Source organism: Diadema antillarum, unplaced genomic scaffold (assembly GCF_040938485.1).
Source record: "Diadema antillarum isolate AM-2024a unplaced genomic scaffold, OU_Dant_1.0 seq00000215_RagTag, whole genome shotgun sequence".
Lineage (NCBI taxonomy): Eukaryota > Metazoa > Echinodermata > Echinoidea > Diadematoida > Diadematidae > Diadema > Diadema antillarum.
This window is the reverse complement of record NW_027271270.1, coordinates 224,001-247,480: the sequence shown is the minus strand read 5'-3', so window position 1 is coordinate 247,480 and position 23,480 is coordinate 224,001. Positions and strand designations below refer to the sequence as shown.

General features: G+C 37.0%; 1 protein-coding gene across 1 annotated transcript in view; it reads left to right on the top strand.

The window, feature by feature from the left end:
* LOC139729015 (monocarboxylate transporter 9-like) overlaps positions 1–23,238 on the top strand; it is a 28,140-nt gene extending 4,902 nt beyond the window's left edge. Inside the window, exons 2-5 of the mRNA XM_071639940.1 lie at positions 2,083–2,220; positions 5,880–6,074; positions 21,080–22,132; positions 23,141–23,238. Of these exons, the coding sequence (XP_071496041.1) occupies positions 2,083–2,220; positions 5,880–6,074; positions 21,080–22,132; positions 23,141–23,238 (1,484 nt within the window). The remainder of the gene's footprint in view (positions 1–2,082; positions 2,221–5,879; positions 6,075–21,079; positions 22,133–23,140) is intronic.
* Positions 23,239–23,480: the final 242 nt, after the last annotated feature.

The following is a 23,480-nucleotide window of genomic DNA, read 5'->3' as shown; positions in this document are numbered from 1 at the left end:
CAAATTGTGTAGGAGTGTGTGCTTAACACCCACAGACAATGGTCCTGAACAATGGCCAGGGTTTGAATGCTCTATCACATATACATAAAGACCTTCCACTATCACAGCTATAGTCTTTCATCCTGAAATGTAGTGTATGCAGGCACATGAAAACATGTGTTTATTTTTTTTTTCCTGTGCATGCATTTTGCCCTTTAATGTGAATTCAGAATCTATAGCAGTTCCCAGGGCAATCCATCGTGAATTATTAATAAAGCATTAATGTGCCTTGGACCGAGAGTCCAGAAGCCTAGTCAGCAGACCTCTGAAACGGTTGTATTCCTGGTGTTCATGTGTATTGTTCAGGGTCATTGTAAGCACACACTCGTATACACATCATTGGTTCTTGTGTAAAGTTCACTTTTGTACAGAGGGTTTGAATTCGACCAAAATCTTGAACTTAGCTTAAAAAGTTATCATGGATTTAACAAAACTGTTTCATGGTCTCATATTCTCCTGGGGCAACACTTACTCCTCATATTTAGAAAGAATATTATTATTGCAGAAAATAGCTCTTCGTATCATTTGTAGAGGATCGTGGAGATTTCATACTAATGACTTGTTTCATCAAAATAATATTTTAAAAATTAAGGATTTATATTGTTTGAATTTAGGTCAGCTTATGTACAAATTAAAAAATCACTCCCTTCCTTTGGTGTTTGACTCTATGTTTATCCAAAATAAAACTGTACATTCATACCCCACTAGACAAACCAATGAATTCCATTTACCACTGTTTAGGACAATTTTTGCAAAGTCTATATTCTCCTTCGTTGGACCTAACCTCTGGAATTCCCTTGACAGCAGTATAAAAGAATCTCTAAGTTTCAACACTTTTACTTTGAAATTAAAGAAAATGCTTATTAATTCTTATATTACTGGGGATTTGCATTCTGAAAGCTCCTAACTGATTTCTCTTGCTGCTAACGCCTTTATTTTGTTTACTTTATTTCATAACCATTATGTTATATCATTCATATGAAGGCAACTTCTCGGTAAGACCAAGGTCTCATGTGTCCTGGCATCGACCCCCCAATACTCTCCTCCTTTGCTCTTCCCTCTGTCTTCCTGTCCCTTTCTATCTCCTTTTTATCCTTTCCACGTGTATGTAAGAGAGCTGCTTTGTTACTGTATGTGTGTGCTTTTGAGTGCGTACTCGTTTTGTGTTCTGGTTCCCGTGGATTATGTTAAAATTTCTCGTGTATTACTATTATATTGCGACTCCGAGGGGACTGCATTCTACAAGCTTGGCTTTTTAGCAGTCCCCTCCATTTCCGACCTTTTCTTTGTTATGATTCAGTCACATTTTGTCCTTGTACTTCTTCTACCAAAATATGTTTTTTGTTTCATGTAAACAAATGACGTGTATTTAAATTTCATTTGGACATGTAAAAGTTACTTTGTATTGACTTTGTGTATATGCAACGTCATGTTATATGGTTTGGCCGGAAATGAAATAAAAAATGAATGAATGAATGAATATTCAAATCACTTCCAACTAAATTGTACATTATTCAGCTTTTACTAATATCAGTGACAGTGTTATCTGATGTACAGTTTTCGCACTGTAAAAGGATCAAAAGTGGGAATTTTTTTTGTAACACCTAGATTCATAAAACGGTACAATCTGTTATATGCAATAACTTCTGACAAGAATATATATAGGAAGATAAGTGCTTAAAAGAGTCATCTTCTTTCTCGTATTCGGTTATGACTTTGGCAAGTTTCATTTTACTATCGGAGTAATACTAGCAATTAGTGATAGGGGAAAGAGTATTGAAAACTACTTTCTTTAAAAGTCAGTTACACTGTACTTGTGTCTTTATGATGAACCACTGCATTTAAGCAAATTAATACGGTAAATATCTGAATAGAGAATTCGCAATGTGTTTCGAAATAATGCCTGAAACCTTTGTGCTTGACACGTTTGAGTCTTGATTAGGTCCATACATTTACAAAATATTTATTAACTGCATTCGCTGTATCTACTGAATTATGATATGTAATTATCATCTCCATGATTTGCATTTTTTTTCCTCGCAGCTCCCCTTGTGTCGTATCTGTATCGTAGGATACCTCGCTCTCTTCTCATCACGGGAGCTGTTACTCACTCACTTGGTTTGGTCTTGGCTAGCTTAGCAAAGAGTAACGCCGAACTGGCAGCTGCCCTATCATTGGCTGGTAAGGTTTAAAAGAAACCATACTGAGTTGCTGATTTGCTTTCTTCTTCAAATCCTCAATCCTTTATCCATTTTCAAATGAAATTACTATGTTTTACCCTCCATAACATCACTGTCTTCTTTCATGTCATTGCACAGACATTTCTGTCTATACTGGAAATATCGTTCCATACAATGTCAATGGAGAACGTTCAAGCAAGCATTGTGTGCTTATTAAAAGTAGCAATGAGAATGTTCGTTGTTCTGAAAGTTCTTTATTCAGAAAATGAAGTAAGATTCGTTATTCCGAATGTTCGTTATTCCGAAAAGCACAAATTTCCTAAAACCTAAATGTTGGTCAGTCATAAAACGAAATTATTGATAACATTTGTAGCGCTTTTATTCCAGAGGTTCGTTATTCTGAAGGCTTGTTAATCCAAAAATAGAACTATCACTCGGTGTGATTTACAACCCCACCTAACACTGAGGGAGTTAGCTCCACCAGCAATTACTTTGTGTGCTTTTTAATGAAAAAAAATATTGTTACCATGGCAATGTATTGTTCAACATTGAATTAATGTAAATTTTGCTCACTGATAGTCACATGTACCATATCTCAAGTCAAGCATTGTCAAGTGCTCAAAACTTGAGTAAGATAAATTAATCGTCAATTTCTATGATTTCAATTTTTGAAAAATGTTGTTATCATGGCAGCACAATGATAGACATTAACAAAAAATGGAGTTGGTACAACTGCATATCATAGCCGTTACATGTAGAAAATTTCAAGTCAAGTTCTCAAAAGTTGAGGGAGTCAGCTGAATTCACAATATTATTGTATGATTTTCATTCAAAATATGCTGTTACCATGGCAACATATTTTTCGACATGATGAAAGATGAACTTAGCACATCTAGGTAATATAGTGGTAACATGTGCCAAATTTGAAGACAAATGGTCAAAAACTGAGAGTTAGTTGAATCATTTTTTTATGATTTTAATTCAAAACATACTGTTACCATGGCAACGCTTTGTTAAACAATGACGAAAGATAAAGTATGCACATCTTTGTACTTCGGTGGTTTCACATGCCAAAATTTGAGCCAAATGCCCAAAGACTACGAGGGAGTTAACTGAATCCACAATATTTTTGAATGATTTTTCATTCAAAATATGTTGTTGCCACGGCAACGCATTGTTCAACAATGACAAAAACTTAGGTTTGCCCATCTATGAACTATAACGGACATATGTGCTAAATTTCAAGCTGAATGCTCAAAGACTGAGGGAGTTAACTGAATCCAGTTTTTTTATGAGTTTCATTCAAAATATGATATTACCATAGCAACGCATTGTTCAACAATAACAAAACATTAAATTTGCACATCTACGTACCCTAGCCGTCACATATGCCAAATTTCAAGCTAAATGCCCACAGACTGAGGAAGTTAGCTGTATGCCTTTCAGTGAAAAAAAAAAAAATGTTTTCATGGTAACGCATTGTTTAACACCGACAGCAGATGTATTCTGCACATCTGCATAATATGTAATGGTCTCATGTGCCAAAATTCAGGTCAAATATTCAAAACTCAGGGAGTTAGGTCAACCCACATATTTTTGTATGGTTGGTAGAAAAAGTGTTATTGCCATGGCAACATATTTTTTCATACACACAGAAACGGCGTCTGGCACAGCTACACATTAAATTGATCGCCCATCCCAAATTTCAAATGAATTGCCATAAACTGAGAGATTTTTTTTAAATTGCCGTTGCCATGGCAACACATTATGTAATACTAACGAAAAAGGTGTCTTGTACATCTTCCTTTGATGGCGGGCACACATGCCAAATTTTGGGTTAATTGCTCCCAGAAAAAAAGTGAGAGTAGTTCAATCAACGAGCTTTTGTGAAAATTTGATGTTGCCATGACAACGTATGCAATACTCACGAAAAAGGTGTCTTGCACATGTACCTTTGATAGCGATCAAACATGCACAATTTGGGGTCAATTGCTCAAAAAAAAAAAATGAGAGAATACTTCGATATACAAGATTTTGCAACGGACCGACCGCCCGACCGACCCACCGACCGCCCGGGCACCCGACTTCAGAGTGATTCCTGCATACCTCCATACACACTATGTGGTTGGGGTATAACGATGTACACTTCGTCGTTCCAAATGTTCGTTAATACGAAAATAGGGATCTTTAGATTTGCTGTGCGGACGTTTGAGACGACGCTTGAGCCGGACGTTCTCCTCTTCCTTGCGTCGTGCTGAAAAGTAGCTTTAGGTTCCGCTGGGACGCAACGTATAAAAAATAATATGGCGCCCCCATATGATCGGTGCATGAAGTACACCTCTACGTCGTGAACTGACAGGACGAAAAAATGGCACAGAACGCGTTGTGAAAACTCAGGCGCGCGAGCTATAAATAGATCGCGTCTGATACGCGATTCTGCGCATGCTCAACCCAGTTTTTTTTTTCCTCTGCACGTTCCCGTCGCCAAAATCTAAAGCTCCCTAACGTGCGTGAAAACGAACCTTCGGGATTTCGAACCTTATTCATTTTAGGATTAAGAAACCTTCGGAATAACGAACCTTCGGATAAAACGAAAATTCGGAATAACTAACTATTACCAAGCAGCAGCACAACATATCTCTTTGTCATTCACATTGAGAAACAACGAGAACGGTGATTTAATTGCCCATTATAAAATGGGTTCAAGAATGCAGCCAATTGGAAGCGCTGAAATGAGTCACGTGTGCGTGCATTAATTTCTCACTAACATGCACGGCCTGACGTCACAATGTTTACACTAGCAGTGCGCACTCAATCAGTTGTTACAAGTGCGTCGCGCGCTACTATACGCGCTGTCAATCCTGTAAACAACTTCTAGTTCGGACTGCCGGCCGGCCTTTCTTGTGTGCATAACATGTGTGGCGTACGTATACGCTTATACGTACAGTACTTATATGTGCGGGGTTTCCGAGTGCGACGTGCGTAAATGTTTGGGACTAACATCTTCGGACATCTTGACTCTTGAGCGAGTGCTACATGTAGCTGACTGGTATTGACCCACAAAGGTACGTGAAAAATGCTGTTAGTTTTCGACCCATTTTATAAAACAAATAATGCACAGGATTATTTCCTCATTTGTATAATAAAAACTTTTCCGTTGCTTATAATAACAATGGACATTCTGCCCCGTGAAGGATCTTCGAAGAGAGAACATATTTGTCAATCTAATCCCAAACAATAAAAATAATTGGTGGAATTCCATACACTAATGCTATCTTTTTTAAAGATACGGTCTGTCTGTCTCCGTTTTTTTATTTTTTAATGAAAACCATCTATACCAACCTATTTCTAAAAATTCAGTATTTGTATGCATAAATGAAACAACTGTGTTCAAATGCCCATTAGTAACCATTGCGGGTAACAAAAGGATGATAAAGTTATATAGGAGTGCAGCAGATTAGTCGTCTTATTTGAATAATGATTATTTATATCTACATTATCTTCATATGTTTGTGTGGTTTAGTACTATGTTCGGATTGAGGGTCGGGCTACTGGTTTTTGGGGGTTTTTTTGGTGGGGGGGGGGGGGGTTGCGGGTGTTTCTTTGTTGATTGTTGTTGTTGTTTTTTTTTAAATACATTTTCCCTTTTTGTCTCTTCAGGACTCGGTGTCGGCATAGTATGGATGGCTGGACTTCTCGAACTGGGCCGTCTGCCCGAAAGCAAATTTGGGCTCTATCTCGGCATCGGGTCCGCGGGCTTTCCCGTAGGAATGTTTGTTGTCCCACTCATCGGCAACTTCCTGATGAATATATACGGCTGGCGAGGAGCCATGTTGATTGTTGGGGGTGTCACGGGTAATGTAATCCCTTTAAGCATCCTGAATCAACCTCAGATAGACAATAATTCAAGCAAAAATCCCCGGACCACGAACCGGGATAATAGTGAAGAAGAACGCGGAGATTGTTCGATCAAGGAAGATGAAATGTTAATCGCCCAACAAAACAGGCCTTCAACTTCAGCTAATTGCCACCGTTATGAAGGCATTAATTCTGTGGATTCTGATGATCAGATGTCCATTCGTGGAGATGCCTCAGAGAAAGAGATTACAGAAATAAACGCAGATGGTTTAAGCGACGAAAGGACAGAACTCTTGAGGGAAGCGCCTGATTCAATTTCAGAGGATAATATACAAGGAAGACTGGAAAGATGGGCTCAGACGATTAAAGATTCTGACTTCTACACAAATCCTTGCCTTGTATTATTCATGGTTGCTACAACCCTCCATGGAATCACGTACGGCGGCTGGCACACCTTCCTAATTCCTCGAGCTGTACAACGAGGAATGCCCGTCCTCCTAGCCATCACCCTCAGCTTTTGTGGCGGCCTATCAAACTGTTTTGGTCGGATCTCTGTAGGAATTTTCACGGACAGATTTGGGAGGGTTATCGAAACCATTCTCGTCTTGACTTTTTTAATGGCTCTAAGTCTTCTCTGCGATGTCTTCATACCCAACTTTGCAGTCATGTTTATCGCGACGTGTTTCGAGGCGTTTTCCGTCGCGAGTCGCGCCGTCTTAATCATCGTTGCCATAAAAGATAATGCTCCAAGAAGCTACGACACTGCACTGGCTCTGCAAGTACTAACACTTGGATTAGGCACAATGATAGGTTCATACCTTGCAGGTGCGTTAATGGTGAAGAATTTCGCAGTAACTCGAAAGGGGGAGATTCCTTCTAATTCACTCTCAATCAATTATGTCACAGAAACCAACAAAACAAAACTCCAAACAAAGACATCAAACCTAAACATTGTGCTAAAGTGTATAAGCACTTTGCAACCTCAATGAATTTGATTGACTTGACCAAATGAATCTGCTAAATGCATTCACATTGAGGAAATCGTACGGAAAAGTTGAGAGACTCATGAAAGAGAGACGCCTGTAGTGCGTGGGCGTATGTGTCTTAGATTAGAAACATATATATATATATATATATATATATATATATATAGGAACATACGAAAAGAAACATGTATGTAATTTATAGTTTATAGACGTGTCTGTGGTTGAGTACCTTGTCTGCTTCCCAACGGATATGTATGTATATAATATGCAGCACATATGCTGTAGACTGTGGATCCTGTATAGCTCAGTGTTCTCTTCTGCCATGTTCTGTTCTGCGTCATTTTTTTATTTTACAGGCAATCCCATATCTACTCCAAGTTTTATATGACGATGACCGGGACTCGAAAGCTCATGAAATGGGTTTCATGCATTAGAGTATAGTCCACTGGTGTCAACTCTGTTCTGTTGCGCAGCGGTTTTTTTTTTATTCCCTCATGAGGGGGACTACTCAGAGGAGTGCGTCCTTTGTGCATGCACTTTGACACAAGTATAGGGCCAGCCTCACATGCCTATAGACTGGAAAGATTAATTTGTTCTAATTCAATAAGAGGCTTGTATACTTTTTGTATCTAAAACAATTGACAGTTACGTACTAAAACAGAGTTTTACGATGATATGCTGTTAATGAAAAACCATGTTGGTTTTAGTGGTCACAGCGTCCTTGCTCATGCATGTTAAAATAGATAATACTGCTGACATCAAACTCTTTTATTTATATCCAGGTTTCGTTGCAGACAAGTTTCACACTTACAACGCTTCGTTCCTATTACTCGTATGCGCCGAAGTACTACAGTTCGCGCTTTACTCTGCCAATCGTTGCCCAGGCTGACAGCAATGGACTGCGTGTTTTCTATGACGGTACTTCCAAAGTAGGGTCCGGAGCCAGTAAAAGAAAGTTTTTTTTTTAATTATTATTCCTTTGTATTAAAATTTCATTCGACTTAATACCACGGATATGGGGTTCTAAAATCTTGCTCGGGCAATCACGCCGCTCCTTTGCAGTTAAAGGGGATGGATAGTAACTGATCAGTGGGAATCAGTGGGAATGCTGGGGGGTGATTGTTCCAATCCTTGTGGGATTCATTTAAGAGTACATTATATATCTATTGCTGTGTGAAAATTATTTGCTTCAGAATGGCCTCATATTCAATTAATGTGCAGTTTAATGCCCCGTCACTGTACAGGCATGCTAACCTGGAAACATTAAACTGCACATTACTTGAATATGAGACCATTCTGAAGCAAATAATTTTCACACAACAATAGATATATAATGTACTCTTAAAAGAATCCCACAAGGATTGGAACAATCATCACTCAGCATTCGCACTGATCAGTTACTAGCCATCCCCTTTAAAAGTAATGGATTCTCATTTTGTGTGTTTTTTTTTTTCTTTTCAGAGGGAATAAACACTCAAGTTTCCCCATGTTTGACGTTGACATTCAGGATTTCATATATGGTTTACATGCATCTTTTCATTCTTTATTTGATTAAGAAAGATTAAAGAAGAAATGTATAGGACTTTGGAAAGACAGTTAGACATTTTAGATAATGTGTCACTAATTGTTCTCGTCGTACACTTCATTGTTCTTTCTGTTGTTTCGCCTGTGCGTTTCATCCTAAAAATTAAAGTAGGGCCATTGTTTAACAAGTATCATGACATCATGCGTATTCATGATGGACGAATGCTATTATTTTTTTTTATGATGTATCATATTTCCTACACATACATCACACTATAATTTAATGTGTAATTAAGGGCCGTAGTACAGATGGAATGCATGAATTGTTATTTGATATTGATTTTGACGAGTACAATGACGAAAATGGAAGATTTAAAACCATAGAAAACTGTCCTTCCCTTGGTTTTGTGGAACAAAATGAAATGTGCAGCTGAAATGTTGATTCTTGCTGCAAATAATAGGAACGAAATCCATTGCTGATGCGCGTGACGAAAAATATAGATGTTATTGTTTTTTAATCAGAGTCAATTTCAGGCTTGAGGTGTTTTGAGTGGGTGCGTGGTTGATACGACTTCGCAGGCATATATGCGGTCAAAATATAAAAGAAGGAAAACATGCGTAAGAGGTGAGAGTCCAGGTCATCTTCGCTGGAGGAGATGATGTAGATGAAATTTATGTTTGTGATGGGGCCATGTAATATGATTATTTTTCAATACAAATACTAATGAAATCATACCAGAACCAAAACAAAATTATATTGAGTTACCTTATTATTCAAAATCACTCCAAAAATTTTGTAGACGTTTAACAATAAGTATTAACAATTAATCTAACAATTGAATCTATACACATATTACATTCATTAGGTTGAGAATGTGAGCCATTAATAAACATATGATAAGCTTTCAAAGTATTCAATGATAATCTATTACATTTGAAACATAAACGGATTTTCAGTAATTCAGTGTTTAAAATACTTATACGAGTATCAGAATTTCTGTGAGAAAATACAGTTGTATCATCAGCGACAAGTGTGAAATGCAATACTAGGACAGAATAAACAATGCTATTCATATGTAAGATGAATGATAACAGTCCCAAGATGGTACAACACATTTTATTGTCAGTCATTGTGACTCTGCAGTTTGAAATTGAACATACTGTTTGTTGCCTGTCTTATTGAAATAATCTACGAACCAAAGTAAAGCATTGCCACGCACCCCATAAAGATGGCGTTTTTAATCAATATAGTCATGATCTATAGTATCAAATGCCTTTTATAAGGTCCATGAATATATCAAAGGCATATATTCTTCGCGTAACAGACAGCTTATCACCTAATCATGAAAAAAAAAGTTGAGTAAAGCTGGATCTGTTAAATGAGATTTTGTGAAATCATACTGATTTGATGTAAACATACTATTATTTAAATAAAAAATCATAAGGACCGTATTGCGCTTTTTTTTTACAAACCTTTGACATGGCTGGCAAAACCATAATTTGATCAAAACTTGGACACAAGTGATGAATCATCTTTTCAGTAAATTTGGCTGTTTTTGAGGAATTTGGCTAAATACCAATGGTGAAAAGGGACAAAGGTAAAGATATAGAATGAATATGCTCTTTCAAAAGGTTTACACTTATTTCATTGTGTCCAGTAGACTTGTCAACTCTGGAAGATTTCGTATGGGCTAGTCTGCTGCCAAAATAGTGAAAATTACACAAGGTTCAGGAAGAATTTAATGATCGTCAGTAGTTTATGTCGGAAGCCCATTTTGAACCAATGTTAACAAAATAAATATTTAAAGTATCTGGAATTTTTTCTGAATCTCTGATATCTTGACTTTAATTACTTACGTGATAGTAGTAATTGTCTTCTTATTCAGTAATTCATTAATAATCTGCCAAAATGATTTTTTAATATTCTTATTTCTTTCTATTTATGGCATGTAATGAGGCTTAGGTGATTGCTCGATCTTTGACGTTAGCCAATTACGAAAACGGTTATAAATACTGCATGCAATTTTCTTGAGATGGCTAATTGTGTTTTTTTTTATAAAGACGATTTCTCTTATGAATGGAAATCAAAATCCCTTTGGTTGTACAAAGGATTTTTACACGTTTACATTTTGCTCGAACAAAAGGAATGTTTTTGTCATGATAATACAAATATCTATGAATGTAATTTTCATATGCCGTATTAGCATCATCTTCTTGATAATCATTTAACCTCTGCTCCTGCGCTTAATCAAAATTTAATGAATTAATGTTACTATTGGTTTCTTGCCTGCGCATACGATATTCAGCTTGCCCGTCATGGCGTAAAATGGGTACATTTTTATCGTGACAGTGTGAATACAAAGATGGTCTGATATTCCAGAACAAAATATACCTTTGAAAAATTATCAGTGAGAATATTGGAAAATATATCATCGATATTTCAACGTTTTTGTTGCATCTGTAATGCAGGTTGGTTCAGAAATACGGGAAGCCATTGTATACGAGGTTAGATATTCAATATTCTACTTGTTGAGTTTTTTTTAATTGAATTGAACAGGTTTTATTAAAAATCATGTCTGGCAGCCAAAGGCTGAATTGCACATGTTTTACAATCATAGTTATAAAAACAGACAGATTTCTTCGGTGATCTGTACAAACAATGATATAACAACATGACATAAAAAAGAACAAATATTACAGTGGTCACATGTGGTAAATCACAAGAAGTGATCAATCTATGAGGGTACCAGCCCCATCAATTCTGAAATTGCTTTTACAAAAACGAAAAGAAAAAGGAGATAAAAAATATCCTGTCAACATGGCAACACTGCTCAACACTGAATAAAAAAAAAATCATTCGTTTGAAACGAAAGAAGAGAAATCAATATTAAAATCACCCATTAGATATATGTTTTTCCTTTCTGCATCTTGATGCGCTACATCGTATGTGATGTGTATGTGTGTTTGTGTGCTCCTTGTTTACTTGTCAACATAGGTGCGTGAGTGTGTCGTGTAATCTCTTTGGTGTATGTGTGCGCACGACTTTACGTCAGAAAAAAAAACCTATGAAGTGCATTTCATTAGATAGGGTGCTGCTTTTAATTTGTTCTCTCACTTAAATACGTTTTCGTACAAACAATATCTCCTATTCATCAAAGCGTAAACACATACCACACAAACATTATACCAAAATGATATATAGAATGAACACTCTTTCAAGTCATGTACTATAATCGTTCTTTCATTGCTGGTTTCATGAATAAATGCCCATTTTCGGAGTGCAGAGGAATCCGGGGCAAAGAGGAACACAGGGCAAAGTGAAACACTCCCATTAAACATATTCATATTCAGTCTTGAATCTAAATCTTATGCACCAAGAACCCTCTATGGAGGCTACATCTTTTGATATCAGAGCCGTGCAAATGAATGATTGTATGTGTGTTTTTAGGGAAAACGTCTGTTTTTCATACCTCGAAAACAATAATTGATAATGAGATGTTATATGCCAAATTATCGTGCTTATCTGAAATATGTCGAAAACCCTGGTAACGATGCATGGGTTTAAGCTTCCACGAATTGTGGTATCAGGGCTAGCAAATATTAACCGACCGGTAAAAACCGGTAAAAATTATAAATCACAAAGTGGACGGGGCAAGGTGGAACATGTGATGTTAACTAATGGGCCTGTGGGTAAAATGGAGTTTGGTACGTTTCCACGCACGCCGCATGGCTTGCTGCAGCTACGCTCTCCTATAGTTGCTAGATTGAATCGCTTGCAGAATCTGATCTCGACTCCGTGTCATTAATCACTATTCTGAGGTTGGTAACGTGACGTAACAGTTCACGAAAATTGCATACAATTCCTCGAAATACATTACAAATATGTTTTTCAATTACAGTTTTAGAAAACGCTTAAATTCTCTAGTGAAAAATTACCACATGTACGAAATGTCATTTATATCATATAGGGCCTAGATACTCTTCTATTCTTAAAACTGTGAAAGTAGGTTTTTAAGGAATCAGTATATTTAAAACTATGCCAGAATGTGCACGGCTATAGTAGAGCAATTTAGCAGGAGGTATATGAGTATAAACCAAAAATCTTGCTTTACTTTGCTTTGAATTCCCATTTTGGCTGGACAAAATTGTTTGGTGCACTTTGCCCGGGTTCCCCTACTTGTTTGACTAAGACTGACCTATCACTGTGCTACTTTTCGACTCCCCTGTATCCTTATTGCCTAGTCTTTCGGAGGGGCATAAAGCTGACGGTTCATTTTCCTCATGCTTATAAGCATTCGGTACTTCCTTCTGCTGTCGGATAAAAAAAAACAAAAGCAAAATAAACAAACAAACAAACAAACAAACGAAAGATACCAAAATCAATCCAATTCAATTAAAAGATATTAGCCTGGGAGACATAGGAGGAACTACGATCCAACATCTCCTCACCAACGTCCGTATATCCGGATCTCTCTATTATCCGGACGCCATCTCGCCCTGATTCTTTTTTTTTTCACTCGAATAATTACAGGGAAAGTGAGATTTCAAACTAAAAAAATAAAAATAAAAATAAAACAATAAAACAATTCTCAAACTTCTATGATTTACATATTATTCCCAGCATGAATGACATACATTCATATATATTCACTGATAGCAAAGAAAGAGTTTCAATGTTCGCTACCTGCAATAATTGTAGCTACCAATTGGTAGGCAGCTGCGTGCAACTGTGCATCAAACATTGAGTCTCCCATATCTGGCCACATCAGTAAAGACTTCACATAAACACAGTCTCGGCAGATGCCGTAGATGGCGCAATTTCTTATCCATAATAGTTATTAATTACTAACCAACAGGCGTACTAAACCGCTTCTTCCTTTTTTCACCTCAGAACACTGAAAACACAGCTGTCACACCAAATTTCGATGTACCTATATAGTAGTTTATCACTCTTTGGCGCAAATGATAAACTTGGGGGCATTCGCTTAAGCTGGTATCCGTGTCACAGATACCAATCTTGAACATACATTGCAAGGTGCAATCCCACCACTATCCGCCTATAAAACGTAAGGACACGCAGAAACGTATGGTCTATCTGGAAATACATACCTCTGAAGTAAGTTTGCCATGCCTCAAACTGATCCACGAACTATCTCTAGTATAGAATCTAAGCTGACTACAAAATCAACATATTTGGTTATGACGAGAGGGAGACAAATGAAGAGTGCAAGAATATCACTTCTCGAGGGAAAAATATTGAAAGAGTTTGAAAGAAGAAGAGAATTACAAGTACCTCTGTGCACTGGAATTTGATGTCTGGAACAATGCAGTCAAAGTGTGTGTGACGAAAGAGTACTAAAATCACACTTAAATGGTGGACACATCATCACAGGTCTACACACCTGAGGGTAGCAGTTTTGAGATACACAGAGGTGTTACTTCATATGCTTAACTCTGAGTTGAATCATGTTAATGATTGGACTCAAACCAACGAATTGTCCATAAATCTACGCAAAACTAATTATATGATGTATAATACCACAATTACTCATTTACCTGGTTCGATTTCAATCAAAGGGTAACTCACAAAAGACAATTCACTTAAATTTCTTGGCCTTTTATTTGACTGTAAGTTATCTTGGCAGGAACAAACAAATTATCTACATAAATTACTCGGCATGTTTTCCCAATATATATAATATTACATACTTTATATTCCACTTTATTACTTCTATATCTCCATTATCACATACTGGCCTGGGGAAATTGTTCCGAAATACGAATGGAGCAGAACACAAAAGCAAGATGTACGGATTTTCATTTGTACAAATTGATTATCACCAACAAGCCACTTTTCAAAAGTATTAGCTGATTAAAACAGATAAAACTGATATACCCTTATTCCTTTGGGATATTTATATATCAATTAAGTAAAGACCAATTACCTCATGCTTCTACTCCCATGTTTGTAAAAAATAAAGTTATATATTCCTACCATACAAAACAGGAAAACTCATTTCACTTTTCCGAAGTATGAACTGCGTTTGCACATAAAACGATATTACACACAGGTTTGGCATTCTGGAAAAGCCTTGACTCTGGCATCAATGAATCGTTGTCGCTAAATTTTTTAAAGGGTGTGTACAGTTCTGGTCAAGGCGAGGATCTAGCTTTTAACGTTTTGCGAGATATTCAGAAACCACTCTATGAGATGTCAAAGAGAATGCCATTCTAAGGGGTATCAAAAGTTTATTTGATGAAAATCGGTTTTGAAAGGGCTGAGATATCCAAAAAGAAGGTGAAACAATGAGATCCTAACAAAGTTGTGGCCTGTCGCCTTTTATTATTATCACTTTTTTGGATATCTCAGCCATTTGAAAACCAATTTTCATCTTGCAAAATATTCAGAAACCACTCTATGAGATGTCAAAAAGAATGCCATTCTAAGGGGTATCAAAAGTTTATTTGATGAAAATCGGTTTTGAAATGGCTGAGATATCCAAAAGCAAGGTGAAACAAAGAGATCCTAATAAAATTATGGCCTGTCACCTTTTATTATCATCACTTTTTTGGATATCTCAGCCATTTGAAAACCAATTTTCATCAAATAAACATTGAATCCTTCTTTAAATTATATGCTTTTCATATTCCATAAGAGTTTTCTCATTATCTCACTTAGGAATGTTCAAAACATGAGTCCTCCACCTCAACCAGTACTGTCACAGTCCCTTTAAATACAAACGAAAAAATTCCCTCATGAAGGCCTATGTTCAATCATAGCATGCAACTTTCTTCCAAGTTCCTTTCCTTTATCAGATTCGTTGTTAATCTGGTATTCCGGGTTTGCTGGAAGCATGTCTATTAAACCATTTTCACATTTTAGATATCTAACAATACTTAACATCGATTATACTGGTTCAATTTTTTGCATTAGTTGTTTCTATCCATAAGTCACATTTAAGAACTGAAGCATTAATGCTTGGTGTTTGTTTCATCTGCAAATGGTAAATTTTGCCTTTTAATGTATTACTGCATATAGCAAGAACAAAAAAGGTGGGATCCTACATCGATGGAATACACAGTTTAACATTTTTACTCTGATATTTCTATCGCCATCGTACGACCAAGAGCATTGTTATCAATCAAAGCGTGAGAGTGACCATGACCCAAATGGAGCCTGCATGTCTTTTCATTCAAGCGTATTTATCGGTTGTTGTTTCTTTTCACAGTCATCAAACGGCAGCAATTTTGTGCAACTTGCCGACAGCACCCATGTGATTTTCTGTTTTACTTTTCAGCCATAAATACGTGTCACTAGTTTTGGACTACAATTTTGGACTACAACTACAGTTTTGGACTACAAGTTCAAAGTCCAGGCCACATATTTATGGATTAGAACTATTATGGTTACATTTCACACAACTTTTATCACCTGCATCAGTCATAAATTTGGCTGATCTGTTGTGTTTCAAGTTATTCATCCTATATGAGAAATTTCCCAGTTGTTTTTGCTCTTACAGTGTTAGTGTAAAAACAAAATAAATCTATATTCCAGGTGCTCCCCTTTATAATTTTTTCCTTAATTTCAACCAAGTGCTTTACAAATTAAATTTTCTTTTCTTTTCTTATCTTTTTTTTTTTGGGGGGGGGGGGGCACCAAAGTCCTTCTCATTACAAATATTTAGACCAGAATTATTTTTACAAGCATTAACGGGGAAATAAGTGTCAACCTACAATCCTCTGGTTCTCATGACCCTAAATGAGTTAAGCTTACTGAGGAAAATGCTTGGATGTATATCCACTACATATGTATGTTCGGTATACGCACATGAGTGTGTTTACGATGAAATAACGCTGACTGTATGATTTGCGATGGTTTCTACCCACGGAAGAACAGCTGAAATAAACACGACCTAGAAAATTGATCCCTTTAAATTAAAACCTGTGTCCATGTACAACTTTACACATACCATTATAACTGTAACTTTCCAGAATTATATCCTGCCAAACCTCTATTCAAGTTTGATGCAAAAATTGTGTCGTTAAAATTCGTTCGTGATAGGAATGGGCATGCAAGCGTGGATTATCAATGTCCTTTTTATTCGAGGGCACCAGGTATTCCTGGCAAGCGGCGCTGCGTGCAGCCTCGTATACGCCGCTCACGCATACTTAAGGAGCACGCCAAGTGAGTCCCTTTCAACGCTCATGAGTTCACGAAGTTTTCCAACATGGTATCCCACCGCCGTCATGTAGTTGTTGTTCTCCTGGTCTTTGGCTCCTCAACATGTCTCCTTGGAGTTCTGAAGATGACTGCGGTGTACCTGCCTGATATCTCTATGAGCTTGGGGACTACGGCTACGGACATAGGCATTACACTTGGTCTGTTTAGCGCATTCACTCTATGTCCCGGTGAGTTTCAACCAGTGGTTCCAACACCTCAATCAATGACGTTGCATAGCTGATGCTTAATAGACCTCTGAAGATTACATCTAAAAGAAAAAAAATAGGACAAAACAGAAGGGTAGGCATTTCCACATGTTCTATCAGGTCGTATGAATCAAAGCATTTTCCACAGCATAAAACTGTTGAGCTTTATGTTCATGGTCTGAATCGTTATAAATGAAGACCGTAAACTGCCATATCTAAAGAAGTCCTGAAACAGTGTTATTGCAATAATTTGTCTGTGGAAAAATGAGTGAAGAAAATGTGATTCCATCGGGGTTCGAACCCGAAACCTCCAGATTTTTAGCCCGGTGTTCTACTGACTGAGCTGTAGAAAGCCCTAGATCAGTGTTCGTCCCAGAAATCCTAAATTCTCATATTGCAATGAAACAATGAAGATTGATTTTAAAGTCCCCCATAAGACAATGCTAATTGCAATCCTTCAGGGCGAAATTGATATAAGAAAGAGTTTGGAATTTGTGTTTAGTAGCCTGTATAGATGACGAACACCATTTCAAATTGAAGAGTTTGTTCGCAAAAACCGATAAGTCCATTTTTGAAGATTTGAAGTACGGTCTCTGTCATAAAGTACAAAATAATACCTCTGAAATGATATATTGGTCACTACATATAAAGGTACATTTTTGAAGTTATGGTCGAAAGAAGCAAACATTCTCTTATTATTCTCTTTATTTTTCTTGACCTCTAATCGCAAACATCTCCATTTGGCAAATATGGACTTATCGGTTTTTGCGAACAAACTCTTCAATTACATTGTACCTCTTCGTTTTTTCTTCGTAGCTCCCCTTGTGTCATATCTGTATCGTAGGATACCTCGCTCTCTTCTCATGACGGGAGCGGTTACCAACACACTTGGTTTGGTCTTGGCTAGCTTAGCGAGGAATAATGCAGAACTGGCAGCTGCCTTATCACTGACTGGTAAAGTGCAAAACAGTGTTTCGAGTTACGGATTTGCCTCATTGTTTGTTTTTTTTTATCCAAATGCAATGACTGTGTATTTTCTTTCATGATTATCATTTATTCTCTCTTTTTTTTTTCGTGTCATAGAACACAGAATCCTGCAGTTTGTTGTTGACACTTTGTTCACTTATAGCTGCTATATGAAAACACTGGAATCTAACAGTGATGATTTCACACTGTGCTCTTGTGTATCATCAAGTGTTTGCATGGTAATGTTCCGTTTCAGAATGTGTTCAGAATGCTATACCGCTCGAATTTATCGATGTGAACGAGATTTTACACTGTGTTCACAATGTATTCACACTGTGTTTCACACTGTGTTTCACATTGTGTATCACATTGTGTATCACGTTAGGTTTCACATTGCGAGAAAATACCGTCACACACACACTCACACAAACACACACGCACAAACACCATGACATTCACGCTTTTTATGTAAGAAAAGAACTTTTCAAAATTTTGTAATTTTTTTTTGCCACAAAATAGGTGAAAGAGAAGATGCAAACTATCGATAAATATCCTTGCTATCAGCTTGTCTTTCGAAATTATAAGAAAAGGTTTTTGAAGTTTTCAGATACTCACATAATTATTTCTGATTTTCAATTTGGCTTTTGGCAAAAACACAACACATTTCACGCAATCCATACCTTCTTGATAAAATCTCAAAAGCTATTGATAAAATTTATCACCTTATTGGAGTCTTCCTGGACCTCTCCAAGGCTTTTAATACATGTACCATCGACCCCAACATACTGCTTCATTAATTATCACATTATGGTATCCGAAGAAAGTTACCTTACCACCGGAAAACAATTTGTACTTATCAACGGCAACACATCTACTATGCAAAACGTTAACAGTGGTGTTCCTCAAGGAAGCTTGCTAGGTCCTTTTTTTAATTGTTCTTTATGTGAATGATATCTCAATTTTTTATTAAGCATTCTTTCTTTTTTATTGTTTGCGGATGACACTCGTGTGTTTCATCCGAGTCTGATCCCATTAGATTAATTAATACTTAAATCATTAAATTAATGAATTACTTCAGTTGATAAGAACGAACAAACTATCAATCAACCTAAAGAATGTATGTTTTTCAGTAACTCTCTGGAAATATTTACCGAAAATATCTTCCTGGAAGACACGATGATAGAAGAAGTCTCTTCTTTGAAATTTCTAGGTTGGATTTCTTGACAACATACTCACCCGGAATTTACACATTGATTCTGTATGTCTGGTATGTAGGATTACAGGTGTCATAAAGAAATTTAACTTTTGTCTCCCATAAAAATGTTCTTTTCAAGTTATACTCTACTTTGTTATCACCTTACTTAAACTATGGAATCGCATGAGGAAATGCATTTTCCACTTATACAGAGAGAATATCATTTTTACAGGAAAAAAAAAACGTCTTCGTATTATTTGTAATGAATCGTGAAGAAGTCACACTGATGATTTATTTCGTTAAAAATAACATTTCAAAAATCCATGATCTGCACCGCTTGCAATTCGGACTATTTATACGTACAAACTCACCAACCATTCTCCCCCTTTGTATTTGATTCCATGTTTGTTGAAAACGAAACTGTTCATGCATACCCGACCCGTCAATCCCATGAATATCATTTGCCTTTGACTAGGACGGATTCTGCAAAATCTTTATTCTCTTTTTCTGGACCAAAATTCTGGAATTCTCTTGATGATAGTATAAAAGATGCCTTAAGTTTTAATACTTTTATTTCAAGTTAAAGAACGTTTTAAGAAACTCTTACACAACACAATAAGTCATTCATTTGTCTGTTTTGACTTTAGAAATTTTTGTTGTTGTTGTTGTTGTTGTTGTTTAATCTTAAAACTTCCTGTACCTCAGCGAGCCCAAGCTTCTGTTCTTCACGTGCCCTGGTTATGACCTACTATCTTCTTTTCCTTCTTCCTTTTCCTGTCTTCTTCAATCTATTCAAACCATACCTTCCTCAGTAATCTTTCTATCTATCTATTTTATTCTTCCTTTACAGGAGAGCTGCCTCGTGATTGTTAATGTGCATCTCTGTGTGTCATGTATGTGTGTGTGTACTACTCTGTCTTTTTTCTATCTCTGTATCGGCAAATTGACCAGTTTTGTTTGTTTGTTTGTTTGTTTGCTTGTTTGTTTGTTTTTGTTCTGCAATTTGACTTTTTCTTTTATTTCTTATGAGGGGACTGCGTACTATAAGCTCTGTCTTTAGTAGTCCCCTCAATTTCCAACAACTTTGTTTCGGGATTTAACTTAAAGATATAGCATTTATTTGTGTCTCTGATAACAATTACCTGTGTCTTTATTCCAGTTATTGTTGATACCTTCATTACATTTTTGTACTGATTTAGTGACATTATTTGTTTTCTCAAACATTGCATTGTATCCTGAATTTGTTGGAGATGAAATAAAACAAATTCACGTGACTCGACTTGACTTGATATTTTGTTTCTGTTTAACTTTTTTATGATGTCGGATCCCTCTGAAGGATCATTGTAGAAAGGATTTGCCCATCTATCACTAATATTCCAAAAGTAGTAGATTGAAATCCATACAGTTCTGCGTTTTTACTAAGATCCGAGTTTTGTCATAGGTCCAATTCTTTGAGTATATTTTTTTCATGAAAATCCATGTAGCAAACCATTCTACAAAATTTGATGCTTACACTCGTGAGTACAGCTATGTTTCCCATAAAAAGTTCGGCATTACTTTATTTCACTTCACGGTATTTGCTTTCTTTCAGTAGATTGCCCTCCTGATTTCGTGGAATTGTATAGTGTATTCAAATATTTCATTCCAATTACAATTTGTTACAGATAAAAGAAACGAAAAAAAAATGCTTTTCTATTTAGATCGCCCAAATTAAAAATAATTTACAGCATTTTGCTTGTAAATGAGCTGTTAACTTTAAATATCCTCTCATTTAAATTTGTTTTCTTCTATTGTCTGCTTTGTTTACAAGGTCAATTTTTATCGTATAGGGGATTGTTTTGGGTTTTTTTTTTTTTTTTTGTTGATTCGTTGGTTGTTGTTTCTTTTCATTGTTATCTCTTCAGGAGGCGGTCTCGGCATAATATGGATGTCTGGACTTCTTGAACTGGGTCGTCTGCAAGAAAGCAACTTTGGGCTCTATCTCGGCCTCGGGTCCGCGGGCTTTCCTGTAGGCATGTTTGTGGTCCCACTCATTGGCGACTTCCTAATGAGGATATACGGCTGGCGAGGAGCCATGTTGATCGTTGGGGGTCTCACAGCTCATGTTATCCCTTTAAGCATGCTAAATCAACCTCAGATAGACAATAACTCGCGCAATGTTCCCTTGACCACAAACCTCGAATGTAGCAAAGGAGAAAATGGAGATTGTACGATTACTGAAGATGGAGAGTTAATCGCCCAACAAAGCCAGCCTTCTACTTCAACTTATTTCCACGGTTATGAAGGCATTAATACTGTGGAGTCTAATGAGCAGATCATTGGGCTGCCGAAGCATGATACGCATATGTCAACCAGTGAAGAAGACTTTTATGAGGAGAAGGCAGAAATAAACTCAGATAGTTTTAGTGACGAAAGGACAGAACTCTTGAAGGAAGCGACTGATTCCAGTTCACAGGATAACGTACCAAGAAGACTGGAAAGATGGGCTCAGACGATTAAAGAGTCCGACTTCTACACAAATCCTTGCCTTGTAATATTCTTGTTTGCTTCAACCCTCCATGGAATCACGTACGGCGGCTGGCACACCTTCCTAATACCTCGAGCTGTCGAACGAGGAATGCTCGTCCTCCAAGCCATTACACTCAGCTTCTGTGCCGGTCTGGCAAATGTTGTTGGTCGGATTGGTATTGGTGTTCTCGCGGACAGATTTGGCAGAGCTATGGACACTATTTTGTTCTCGACATTCTTATTGGCCCTGAGTCTACTGTGCGATGTCTTTGTAACCAACTTTGCAGTTACGTATATCATGTCATGTTTAGAGGCGTTTTCCATCGCGAGTCGCGCCGTCTTGATATACGTGGTGATAAAGGAGAGAGCACCGAGGGACTACGACACTGCCTTCGCTATACAAGTGTTGACACTCGGATTAGGCTTGCTGTTAGGCTCATACCTTGCAGGTGGGTTAGTAGTGAAGAGGGAGCTTTAGATTTTGACGCGCGGACGTTTGAGACGAGTGCGTTGGACGTTCTCCTCTCCCCTTCGTGGTGGTGAAAAGTAGCTTTAGATTACGCTAGGATGCAACCAGTGGACGCAACGTATAAAGAATAAAATGGCGCCCCCATATGATCGGTTCATGAAGTATACGTTGCAAACAGTGCGGACGTAAAAATAGCCCAGTACGCGAAGTGAAAAACTCAAAAGACGCAAGCTAAAAATAGATCAACTTGACGAGCACTTCTGCGCATGCTCAAATTTTTTTTTCCCTCTCTGAACGTCCCCGTCGCGAAAATCTAAAGCTCCCCAATAATCTGACGTCATTCTTTTTGAATCAGTCCAATTCAAGTAGATGACATTTTAAGTCATCGTTTCATTATCATTTAGAAAGCAAAATTTTCAAAATCTCAAAGGAAACAGGGCAGAATTGAGCACACTGCACGTCATTTCTGCATATTGTAACCTTGTAACAGAGTTACTGAAGTATTGCAATTGCTTACTTTAACCCGAATAAGGCCATCATCAAAGTCCATGTAGGATGATACAATGAGGGTAAATGATATGCAATGCTGGTAGCTATGTATAATTTGTTTACTTTAATATGAGGATATGATTGTATTGTATTGAAAAATGCATTTCATGTATATAGGCCTTTGTATGTAGGCCTGTACACGTAGATATCACTATTTGTGTAAATGCTAACAGATATGTCAGAGATAACTTCCTCTATTGAACAATGAAAGGAAATCCGAAATCGAATCTTACGTTTAAAGAAGACTATACATCATACGCTTAGAACGATTGTAGGTAAACAAAATAGAGCAGTTTTTCGATGAGTCCAAGCGCTACTGAAGAAAAGAGAGAGAGGAAAAAAAAGATAGGTGGTGACTAAAGTTCGGTGTACCCTTGCATGCTCATGCGCTCATGTTGTAATAGAACTTTCTAACTTTGTACTCCTAATTCACATCCAGGTATCGTTGCAGACAAATTTAGGAGCTACAACGCTTCTTTCACGTTATTCGTCTGCATCGAAGTGCTGCAGTTTGTACTTCTCTTCCCTCTCCGTTGACTCTGCTTACAACGTTGAATGCGTATAACAGAGAAGGACGTCGTGTCACTCTGTAAAAGATTATTCTCAATATGAATAGCGGAGCCGACTAAAAAAAAAAACAACAACATTATGATCTTGTAACTCTGTTCAATTTGAAGCTTCAATACTGGTTTAACGTTGCGTATATAATTTCGCGTTGTTCTTTGTTTTTAAATGTACATGTAATGTCAATTCACTTTATTTCATTTTTCGAAGAACGC